General features: G+C 47.8%; 1 protein-coding gene across 1 annotated transcript in view; it reads right to left on the bottom strand.

Moving 5' to 3' along the window:
• The window catches only part of Chpt1 (choline phosphotransferase 1), a 34,289-nt gene extending 27,814 nt beyond the window's left edge, over window positions 1-6,475 (bottom strand). The window contains exon 1 of the mRNA XM_028880325.1: window positions 6,096-6,475. Within this exon, the coding sequence (XP_028736158.1) occupies window positions 6,096-6,368 (273 nt within the window). The 5' untranslated portion in view covers window positions 6,369-6,475. The remainder of the gene's footprint in view (window positions 1-6,095) is intronic.
• Window positions 6,476-12,151: the final 5,676 nt, after the last annotated feature.

Here is a 12,151-nt window from a genome sequence, read left to right as displayed (position 1 = left end):
TGGTCCCTGGACCTCACTGGTTCACCCTGGACCTCACTGGTTCACCCTGGACCTCACTGGTTCACCCTGGACCCCTGGCTTCAGCTCGGCCAACACACCAGCAGTTTCTGTGACATTTGGCAGCTATAAGCAGGGCAAAGGGACGCACTGTCACTCACAAACACACGCAGCCCAGCCATCCAGGACCAAAGGGTTTTCTTGTGGGCTGAGAAGTCCTCTGAAAGGTGGCCTTTCTTTTTCTCTTTGTTTTGGACAGTTCTAGATTCTTTTTCCTTTGGCACTTAGTGGAGTTCTCATTTAAATGCTAAGGGGAACTGAAGAGAGGAGAATGTGAAGCCAACTCCCATCCCAAACCTGTCATCAGTATCAAATGTCCTAGGTGCCCCAATAATCTGTTCTGTTCCTGAACTTCAAATGAAAGAGGTCAGAGACTATGCCCCAGTCTAGCGAAACAGGAGAGGAGTTTTCATATATGTCTTCATGTATGTCACAATTTCATGTTTCATCAACACTTGACATGGACTTTCACAGGAGGAGCAGTTTATTCCTGAGAAATGAACTACAGCACAGTCACCGAAGCCACGGGAACAACTCACAGGGGAAGCCGTGTTCCGAAAGCTTCTTCTGGGCACATCTGGAAGGAGGGTGAGGCAAGGAGGCGCCGCACTATTATGAAAACATCTGCTCCCAGGTGCCAGAAAGTTCCTCGTAAGTTCTGAGGCCATGGTGTGGCCATCCCAGCCTCTTCCCTGCTTCTCGAACTTTTACCTTCTGGCAAATGGGAGGCAATATTTTCTTTTAATAAGAGAGGCCGCGCCAAGACTCCTGACAATAAATGACGCTTGACGAAGTATTTAGCTTGTTTAAAAAAAAAAAAAAAGTTAATTAAAAGGAAATACAGAACTCAGAATTGAACTTACTTGGAGAAATCTGAGTGGGAATCTGTGCAAAGGTTACTGCTCTTCCTTTCTGTCATTCCCCACAACAAAGAATGCTCTATAGAGCAAAGGTAGTTATAATGCCCGTTACTTACAACCAGGTTTAAAGCCGTTATGGCTCCCTCAGGCATAGTCATGTTTTAACATCGTAAGTAAGAGAAGTACCAGTGGATACCCTTCAATCTGGCCTCAAGCTCAGTCCCAGTCTGCTGTAGGTGTGCCCTTGAAAGAGACACGAACACGAGTGTAAATGCCCAGGTGAAGAAGGCAGGGGAAAAGATGAAAGCAAGTGAGTAACAGAGAATTACACTACAACGTATATTAGGCAAAAGGAAAAAAAAAGGACATGGAAATATTTTGTAGTAGAGAATGCAACTGTAGGGCTGGAGAGATGGCTTAGTGGTTAAGAGCACCAGCTGCTCTTCCAGAGGACCCAGGTTCAATTCCCAGCACCCACATGGCAGCTCAAACTGTCTGTAACCCCAGTTCTGGGGTCTGACACCTTCTCACCAATGCTCACAAAATAATCAAAGTTAAATAAATAAGGGAAGGCCACTGCAGCTGGGGCTCCCACCCTCTCTGACCTTCTGCACCTCTGGCTAAAAAGAAGCCCCATGTTAACCAGTAACTCTTTCTTTAGAGTTCCAGAACCCAGATGGCGTTTACAGCACTCTTCCCAAGGGAAGGTACGAGTCCACCACACTGCTCTGGAGAACAAGACTCTGCCTAAAGCCCTGCCTCACTGCCTCCTTCTCACCCACAGAAATGCCCCAACAGGGAAAACAGAGCTTCAAAGAACCAGCTCTTCCAGGTCCTTCAGGGCCGGCTGTGCATAAACCTGACTCCTTTCTACCAGTGCTCATTCTCCTGAATACTGGTATCTCAGTGGCCAGAAGCAAGGATGTTTGATTCTGGTAATCCTAGAAGGCTGAAGCTAGCTTTGCACCTCCAAGTTATCACACACACATACTTAGGAACTGCATTAAGTAGGCTGCAGGCCTTGTTTATGTTCTAAGAAACTATGACGTTACTTTAGGAAGAGACAGCCAAGGACTGGAGCCCAAGGACTATATACTCAAGAGTGGTAAATGCTTTGTCAAGGGGAGGGGAAGGGTTCCACACATTCACCCTAACATTTGCTTACTCTCAGACCAAACAACAGAAACAGCTAAAACGGAGTGAGAGTTCAAGAACATCATCTCTCAAGATGACAGACACTGTTTCACTGTGCACTCACTTAGCAAACACTATGGCAAGACACTGTGCTCTGAACTGAACTCTGACAGGCTGTCCTGCTCAATAGGACGACATGTTAACAACAACAAGAAATGGAGACTTTCTCCTGGAGCACTACAGAGGCCGGCAGCAGCAGAAGCATGGCTTTTTTCTAGTGTGGAATCCTAGTTCCCACTTACTTAATCCGAGGAGACAATGTCTCTTCACTTCCCACATCTATGAAGTGGGGATATCCACTGTCTTCTTCATGAGACAGTGCTGACAGGACTCAATGAGAACATAACATGCTCCAGGCCGCAAGGACATGAAACAGAGATTCAGCTGTATACAACAAAGCTATACCTAGAAGGATCAAGGAATCTTTCTAGAGGAGAAGTCAAATATCAAGGAATATTTGACATTATTTGGCTTTTAATATATCAGCTGTTTCTTACTATCAATTTCTTGTGTGCCCGTAAGTCCTAGGCCATAAAAGCAAATAGTATGAGCGCCTCAGACCTACTGCTGATCTGTACTAGGTAACACCCCTACAGAGACAGGAGGACGTGTAAATGCACAGCTTTATTTCTTGTGCACATGAAGCTCAGACCATCCCTTTCTCTCACAGGCCTAGGAGCAATGCAGAGCTACTGACTCAGGACAAAAGGGGGTCTGTATAACCAGGTGGAGTGAAGATTGGGGAGAATTCCTGACTCTGGGTTGGGGTGAGAGTGGATCGGTCTGAGTAGAAAGCCTCAAAGGAAAAGTTTTTGCAGATGGTAGGTGACTGAATCAGGTCAAGAGAGCAGGAGAGGAAGGAAAGATGGAAGACGGAGGAACGGAGGACAAAGATAAGAGCTTAGTTAGGCTATGAGAGGACAGGAAGAGAAAGGACAGAGAGGAACTGAGTGTCAGATTGGAACTGAAACTGTGTAGATACAATTTTGTCTTAGAGAAATAAAATGGACGGGCGGACGGAAGAGCACGGTGTACATAGATTCTTTTCCCTCAGATGATCCCATGCTGGGCACAGCGTCTTCCCCAGGACTCTGGGAGAAATCTTCTCAGGGCAGGCCCCTGGGAAAATTCCGGTAATAACAAAAGTGCCTGGTATGCAGTAAACGGGCTGTACACAACCCTCGTTATTGTGGGAGTTCAAAGGACGAAGCAACTGATTTGACTCAGAAGGCAGAAACAAGCCCACGGGGTGGTAGTGTTAGGGGAGATGGTGTTAAAATTGAGCACTGAAAGACAGGTAACTGGATACGTGAAGAAGGAAGGGGAATGAAAAGGAAGATTCCTGCTGTGGCAAATTGTTCAGCTAGAGTACAGGAAGATCCCTGAGCAGAAAGGATGGAAAGGATTGTCTGTAAAGTACCACTCTATAATGGAGAACCATTACGGAAACTTACTGTCAATCACAGTCTTTTCAACCATCTTCCTTCACTCCCAACCACGTCCTAGAAATAAGTGCATGGCTACTGAGCTCCAGGTCGGCCTGAGCAGCTAAGTGAGCCCTATCTCAAAATTGGGGAAAAAAAAAAAAACTTAAAAAATGCTGCTCAGCGGCAGAGCTTTCTTGCCTAACATGTCAAGGCCCCAGTGCAGCATGTGAACAGCATGTGAAAAAGCACTATGAATCTTCAAGTCTAAGAAACAGAAATTTCCAAGCTAGGTCATTTAATCTTTGTCGACCTCAATTTTCTCTTATGAAAATATATACCAGTGACTTCAGGCTGGCAGGAAGGAATTCCGAGACGGTGGGAAGGGAAAACTCATTGGTCTCTTCAGGTGGGTAAAGATAAAAACCGCAACCAATGTGAAGGCCCTTCACACACTGGCGTCATATAAAATGCCCGTGTTTTCCTCCATGCCACACAGGCAACAAAAAGGATCTATACTTCCCAGTCGGACCAACGTGGGTCTGAATTTTATCGAGCTGGGTCATTTATTACAGCAAAAATATCCAGAAACTATGTTGTTGTTGTTGTTTTAAGATTTATTTATTTATTGTATATAGTGTTCTGTTTGCATGTATCCCTGCAGGCCAGAAGAGGGCACCAGATCTCATTACAGATGGTTGGGAGCTGCCATGTGGGTGCTGGGAATTGAACTCAGGTCCTCTGGAAGAGCAGCCAGTGCTCTTAACCTCTGAGCCATCTCTCCAGCCCGAAACTATGGTTAAAACACTTTATTATTTGCATCTTAATTAAAAAACAATGTGGCTCCTGCAATGCTCTTCCTCCTCTTACTTTGGCCACTCAGAGGCAAATGCAGGATTGGATGGCATGCACTTCACAATCTCTCATAATTTATCTCTCATTCACCCCTTAGCTCTCTTACCTGGGCCATTTTAAAAATGAGTCTGGGCCTATAAGTTAATCACAAACTTATCTCATCCATAGCCCGCCCCCCTTCAACCCTACACAAAAGCCCTCAGACTTCTTTGTCCATTCTTCTAAGTGCTCAGCAAATGGACGGTAAATAACATCAAAGTTCATGGCTTAGTTGACCGATACCAGAAACATCCAAGACTGTCAGCCAAATCAACGCCCAATTCAAAGCCAAATTTCACTACCCATGCTTCACGATACTGTTTTACCAACAGTGCATTTTTAGTATGTTGAGGGATCGTTTTAATTTGCTGAGTAAAGTGCAGTGGCCTACATTTATCTGCATGCATCATCCGGTCCTCACTGCCACCTTTGTGAAATTGGCCCGGCAGGCATTATTTCTATTTTCAACATGGGAAAACAGACCTGATAGGTCTGCCGGGGCGGAGGCTGATGGGAAGCCAAGTCCTTCACTTGCAAGCCTGCCATCCTTCATCATGATACGGTGCTTTCTGGGGGGTTCCGGAATGACCAGAATCCCAAACCCCAAACAGCTTAGTCCTTTTCAAATTACATGAAAACAAGTAACAATGGAATGTCTGCTAAGGAAGAAAGGAGAACACAGTCAGTCACTAGCAGGCAAGATGTGTTAAAACTGCAGCCTCCACTAAGCCCTTTAAAAAAGTATGTGCACGGATGCAGAGCATGAACTATTTCTCTTGTACTCCGGTTCCTGTTACTGTAACTTCAACCCTCACTTTTGGGCACGATCTATGTTTACATGTAATTATGGAGGGAGATTAAAGAAAGTAATGGCGCAGAATCTGCATGCAATATGCACCCCCTAGAGCGTATCAAGGCACTTTCGCCGTGCTATTGTGCCCTCGACACTCAGCCCAGCGAACCACTTCTTACCACCACCGTCCAAAGCCCACATTACTTACTATTCTTACTTTACACATGGGTTAGATATAATTACAACTAATAAAATGGGTTGGCTTTTATAATCTCTAAGTCTGGATAACTGTGAGGACAATCACCTATATCTTGTTTGTTTTTCATGAAAAAGTCAATGAACCAACGAGGAAGTTAACGTCCAGAAGTAACTTATCTTTGATCAGTTATGCTACGGGTAATTTCAGGCACCACCTTTGAGAAACAGAAGATTACGAAGTACCAAAGGGCATCTTGGGCTTACCCAACCCATCCACAAGTCCTGACAGAATGGAGATGCGGGTGTTTAATCCCCCAATGTACAAAGTACAGGCTGCTGGTCCCTACAGTCAACCTTCCAGTCGGCCCATGGCCCCGGGGACGAAGTGGGCAGGCACAGGTCTGGGGCAGTGACCTTGACAGCCCCCTCCAGGGAAGCTCAGCGCGGTCACGAGATTGGGGTAGCGGCCCCACAGTCTCCAGGAGCCCCGGGGAGGCTAAACGTGACAGCGCCACGGGACAGAGGTCTGGCCGTGTCCGCGCCTCCCTCGGAGACCCGGAGGATGCTCGGCCAACAAAGGGTCTCCCCTCGTCCCCGACGCCTATAGTGGGGAGGACGCGGAAGGAGGCCCCAAGGGTTCCGAGGGAACACCGGTGGGCGGCCAGCCCTACCTACCTCCTCCGTGACCGTAGGGCAGTAAAAGATGAGCACTAGGGTGGTGACCAGGTTGATGGCGAGGCCGATGAGGGTGATGGTGTTGGGGGCCATCCAGAGCGGGATCCACTGGAGCAGCCAGGTCCAGTAAAGCTGCAGCGGCGGCTCGAACAGCGACTCTCCCACCGCCGTGTAGCGGTGCTCCTCCAGCCGCCGCAGCTGCGCGGCGCTCAGCGGCTCGCCCAGCGCCTTCACCCAGCGCGGCGCCGGCCTGGCCCCGGCGCCCGCCGCCATGGCCGCCTGCGGGGCCCGCCGCGACCCAGCGCAGCCCGCGGCCAGCGCGGGGGGCGGAGAGAAGCCGAGCGAGGGCACAGCGCCCCGGGCCAGCTCCGCCGGTGGGACTCACGGAGCGGCGGGCCGCGAGGGGCGGGGCGGGCCGCGGGGGCGGGGCCGTAGGGAGCTCGCGGGCGGGGGCGGGGCGGGGGCGGGCCGCGGCGAGCTCGCGGGCGGGGGCGGGGCCTCAGAGAGCTGGAGGGAGAGGGCGGGGCCGCGGCGAGCTCATGGGCGGGGCGGGCCGTAGGGAGCTCGCGGGCGGGGGCGGGGCTTCAGCGAGCTGGAGGACGAGGGCGGGGCCGGGGCCTGGGCGAGCTCGAGGGCGAGGGCGGGCGGGGGCGGGGCCTCGGCGAACTCGCGGGCGGGGGCGGGGCTTCAACGAGCTGGAGGGCGAGGGCGGGGCCGGGGCCTGGGCGAGCTCGAGGGCGAGGGCGGGGCGGGGGCGGGGCCTCAGCGAGCTAGCCTGGGGCGCGCGGGACGGGTCTTGCAGCCTGTGGCGCTTGCAGACCCTGGTTCTCTGCCGCTGTGATTTTCCTATTGGGGCTCCAGGACTGGCGTCCCTCTCCAGCCTCTGCTCACGTTTCCGTGGCGACGTCTCGCTAGCTCGGACCGTGGCCGAGCCGCGTTGTCTACTGAGGGCTAGAGGCTACTCTGTTCCAGTGTGCCTACGCTCCGGCCTTTTATTAAAATCGAGGAGGTGCACGGACCAATCAGAAAACACTCAAGCACCGCGGAGGGATGTGGCCCCTCCACATAGCGACTTAGCTAGCCCTCCCTGCGTGATCAGACAGTGAGGTTTTAAAATAAACAAAAACAGACAAACAAAACAGACCTTAGAAATATTGTCAAAGGGAAACTGAATGTTTGAAACCTAAATGCCTGTTTTTCAAACTATTTGATACTCATCACGGTGGCTGTTTTTTAGACACGCCCTTAATGGAGTAAGAAAAATCTAAGCTTCACTGAATAGCTGAGAAGGCTGATTGCCACATAATGGAAGGTCACCAGTCCCTTACCTCACAATGCACCATTTGGACAGTCATAAACATGTTCTATTGCCTAACCAACAAAGGGGAGCACTTGTTGCTCTTCATGTCCTGGCTCTGGTCTGTATGCTTCTTTCTAAGGCATAAGACAAGCAGGAAACCACTTTCCAGAGTCTTGGATTGAGCAACATGGATCAGCAGATGCATTCTACCTCACACTGTTTTGAGGAACTTGGGCCTGAAAGCCAACCCCACCATCTCATTTCCTGCAGCCCAGTACGGAAGTTTTTTTTTTTGTTTTTTTGTTTTTTTTTCGTTTTTTAATTATTGAGAAAAAAATCAAAAAAAGAACAATGTTTATGATTGTTGGAATTTACAAAATTTAAATTTCAGATCTGTGAATATAGCCGTGTTTATTCTAACAGAGGTGAGGATTTACAGAGTCTTACTACCTGGCCTTTTGCAGAAAAATTTTGCAGCCAGGTGGTGGTGACACATGGCTTTAGTCCCAGCACTCAGGAGACAGAGGCAGGTGTGGGGGGATGGCAACGCTTGCATTTTACATGCCTGGTATTTTATTTATTTTGCTACCAGACTTTGAACCTAGAGCCTTGCTCTCTACTGCTGAGCTTTATCTTCAGTTCCTTGTTTGCTTTTTATTTTGAGACAAGACCTTGCTATGTGTAGCCTTGAACTTGTGATCCTCCTGCTTCAGCCTCCTGAGTAGCTGGGAAGACCAGCACGTGCCGTCACACCTGGCCTCTTCTAATGAGATGTGGGTGTTTGGGGGTGCACAGTATGCTCAGAAGGTATTGACAGTTGCTTTAGGCTACATCTAGGTAAACCGCTATGGCCTGAATGAGACAGAAACTCGTTTTGCCCAAACATGATGTCTGGGTAGGTAATCCAGGTCTGCTGCAAAAGCTCAGTGTGTGAGAGACGCTGATTTCTTCCATTTCACTGTCTGCTTCCTTTAGGGAATTGTCCTTGTCCTGGTCAAAAACAGGTGACCGACATGCTGAGCCAACTGGAAGGAAGGAAAGAGAAGGGGCACAGAACTCTCTTGCTTTGAAGGCTATGATCCAGGGTTTTATTCCTCATTTCTGACAGAACCCTGTCATGCGAGTGTGACACCTAACTGGGAGAAGAACTAGAAATGTAGTCTTTAGCTGGCCAACAATTTGAATGGCTAATTTCTACTACTATTGAGAGAGTGGGCATTGGGGAGCCATCTGCCCACTTCAGCCACAGGCTTGTGTTCTGAATTTTTTATACTTTTTTAAAAAGATAATATTTTATTAGTTCTTTGAGAATTCCATACAACATTTTTGGTCATATTAACCCCTTATTCCTCTTCCTAACTCCTCCCAAACCCACCCCTAATTCCTAACCTCCCCAACTTCGTGTCCTCTTTAGTATTACTGTGTTCTGTACTCCATCAAGTTCATTTTGTGCTGTCCATATACTCCTGTGTGCAGATCGATCCAGTGAAGCATGGTTAACCTACTAGAGGCCACACCCTTAAAGAAGGCAATTCTCCCTCTCTTAGCGGTCTTCAGCGGCCACTGGCTCCTCAGGGATGGGGAGCCGAGAGCCCCTTCCTCCTCCATTCTAGACTGTTGACTGACTTAATTTTGTGCAGGTCTTCTGAAGGCACTCAGAGCTTCTGTGAGTTCATGAGTGACAATGGTTCTGTCATCTCCAGAAAACTGCTTCGATCCAGTCTTTACAATCCTTCTGTCCTCTCTCCTCCCATAGTCCATGAGTCTTGGGAGAGAGGTATGATACAGATGTCCTACTTATGGCTGAGCACTTCTCTGATACTTACTTTCTGCACTTTGACCAGTTGTGAGTTTCTGTGTTCACCCTCATCCACTACACAAAGAAACTTTTCTGGAGATGGGAAGAGTTGCACTAATCTACGGGTATAAAGATATGAATTTAGAAGTCTGTGTCCCTTTAGCAGAATAATAGGAGTTAGCTTACCCCAGGGGCCTGTAAGCTCCACCCCCATGGGTTCTTAGTCAGATTTATAGTACCAGGCATGTGTTTCCTCCTGTGGAGTAGGTCTTAAATTCAATTGGAAAGTGATGGGTTACCTCCATAATATTTGTGCCATTGGCGTATCTTACAGTGCTGGTCATTATTGTAGCTCAAAACTTGGTTAATGGGGTTGGGGATTTAGCTCCATGGTAGAGCACTTGCCTAGTAAGTACAAGGCCCTGGGTTCAATCCTCAGCTCCAGAAAAAAAAAAAAACCCTTGGTTAACACTGTTGATGACTCCCCTCCACCCCCATTTTACAGATGGGCATGATGAGGTTCATGCTCTTGTCCACAATTACACAGACAGCCAGTACAGTGTTGAGTTAGGATCCGAGTTTACACATTCTTATTCCAGATCCTTTAATCTCAATCTGCAAAATGCCACCCGATACATTACACGATTAAGTACAAAATTGTGCATTACTAATTTAGAAATCTGAAATGCTCCAATGTTCAAAACTTTCGAAGCAGTGACATGATCCTTGCTGCAAGTGGAATATTCCACAGCTGATGTCATAAGATATGTTAGTCAAAAAGAGAAACATTGTATGAAGACACCTTCATACGGTTTATGAAGTATATACGAAACATTAATGGATATTGTGTTGATACTTGGTTTCTAGACCCAAGACTTCTCACTTTATACATATACACATTATCTGAAATTTGAAAAATATCAAAACACACCTTCTCCCAAGCATTTTGAGTAAGAAATACTCAACATGTAAGAAAGACTTAGATGGGGATTTACTTCTGCCCGTATTGAACAGTCTAGCTTCTATGTATCATGTAGGTTTGTGCCATTATAATTTATTTTGAAGATTCCATGAAGAATTATTTTCCTAGATAAGAAGCAACAAAATATAGTGAAGAGGAATGAAAACTGGAGTTCATAGCTTCTTTTCTCGAAGGAAAGCAGGGTTTTGCTCTTGGTTCTTTTTTTTACTTTTTTTTTTTGTGGTTTTTCGAGACAGGGTTCCTCTGTATAGCTTTGCGCCTTTCCTGGAACTCACTTGGTAGTCCAGGCTGGCCTCGAACTCACAGACACCGCCTGGCTCTGCCTCCTGAGTGCTGGGATTAAAGGTGTGCGCCACCACCGCCTGGCTGCTCTTGGTTCTTTTGTATAACTTATACTCACATTTCAGATTTTCTTCAACATCTTTCATGTTGAAGCCAAATTTCCAAAAATGTTACATAGTTTCATGCAGCCATGGTAGGTACAAACTGTTCATGAAATAACTACATCAAAACCCAGTTTTCTCTGGTTTGGACTATAAGTAAATATGTTGCAACTCTGTTGGGTTTGGTCCCAGGTTTTGGCACCAAATTGTGAGTTTTGCAACTCTGGGGAAAGGTGTCCTCACTACTTGGGGAGTCAGGCAACACCTTGAGCTGCTTAGGACAGCTCTGATGCTGGAGCTGCAAAGAGACAGCTCAGCCCTGGAGGGCAAGGTATCCCGGACACCTCGAACTGCTTTAAGGCAGCTGTACCCTGGAGGTGTTCTAGACCCCTGGAGCTGCTTCAGACAGCAAAGCAGCAGCTCAGCTCTGGAAGGGAAATTTTTCTGATTGCTCTGGAGAGTCAGGCCTGGAACTGCTTCAGCAGGGAAAGGTATCCTGACAATTCAGGAAAGTCAGGCCTGGAGCTGCCAGGAGAGCTCTGCAGGGAAGGGTATCCTGACTGTTTGGGAGAGTCAGGCTATACCTGGTGTGATGGGGGATTGTCTCCCCACAGGATTTAGCAATCCTGCTCCTCTCCTGGAGAGCCACTACAGCTGAGCTTTGCTCAGCATCCACTAAAGGAGGCTTCCTAGCAGAGCTCTACTTCTCCAGCCTAAGATGTTGCTTCTTTTGCTTTACTCTGCAAAAGGGGAAACCCCTGCAGAAATGTAGCAACCTCCTCCGGCTCCCTCAGCAAGGATCTTCTGTTCAGCTCCTCCTTGCTCAGTCCACTGAGGGATATCTTAGCAAGGATCTTCTCTACACCAGTGAATGAAGATCTTCACACCCCAAACTCTTTTGAGAAAGATTTATTTGGGAAAAAGGAGTCCAGGAGAGTAGGTGCCTCTACCAGGGTGGAGAGAACAACCCACAATTGACCAGGCAGGGCGGTTTATATAGGATGTCTTGTGGACAGAGTCAACCAGTGATTGGTTAGTTTTTTTCTGCCTAGGGATTGGCCAGTTTTGTGGGCTAGGGACAGAGATGGCCCTGATTTCAGAGCCAAACTGTGTTTCTTTAAATGGCCTTTCTTGGCTTTTTGACACTGCCTCTAAGGCCAGGGCACATTTCTTTCACTGACTTTGATTCTAGGGACCAAGAGTGTTATTTTGGTACTAGTTTCAGAGTCAGGGCATGTTTCCTTGATTCTAGGTTTGGGGATAAAGTGTTCCTTTCTCTGACTTGGGTCCCAAACCCAGGCTGTGTGTCTTTCCCTGGTCCTGGACCCCAGGGCCAGGGGGCTGCTGTCCTATTCTCTGATTGTTTCACAAATCAGTTGGCCAGGGACAGAGATGGCTCTGATTTGAACCAAACTGTGGTTCTTTCATTGGCCTTATCTGAGCCATCTTTCCCTAGTTCTGGGCTCCAGGGTCCGAGTGGGTTTCTTTAGCTCCTTTCCCCTACATGGACAAAAAAAAGCAAGGTTTCAATCACCTGGACCCCAATTTGATCATGGTACATTGTTTATGTGTATCAAAATTTCACACCATATC

Source organism: Peromyscus leucopus, chromosome 18 (genome assembly GCF_004664715.2).
Source record: "Peromyscus leucopus breed LL Stock chromosome 18, UCI_PerLeu_2.1, whole genome shotgun sequence".
NCBI lineage: Eukaryota > Metazoa > Chordata > Mammalia > Rodentia > Cricetidae > Peromyscus > Peromyscus leucopus.
This window is presented reverse-complemented; position numbering and strand designations above follow the sequence as displayed.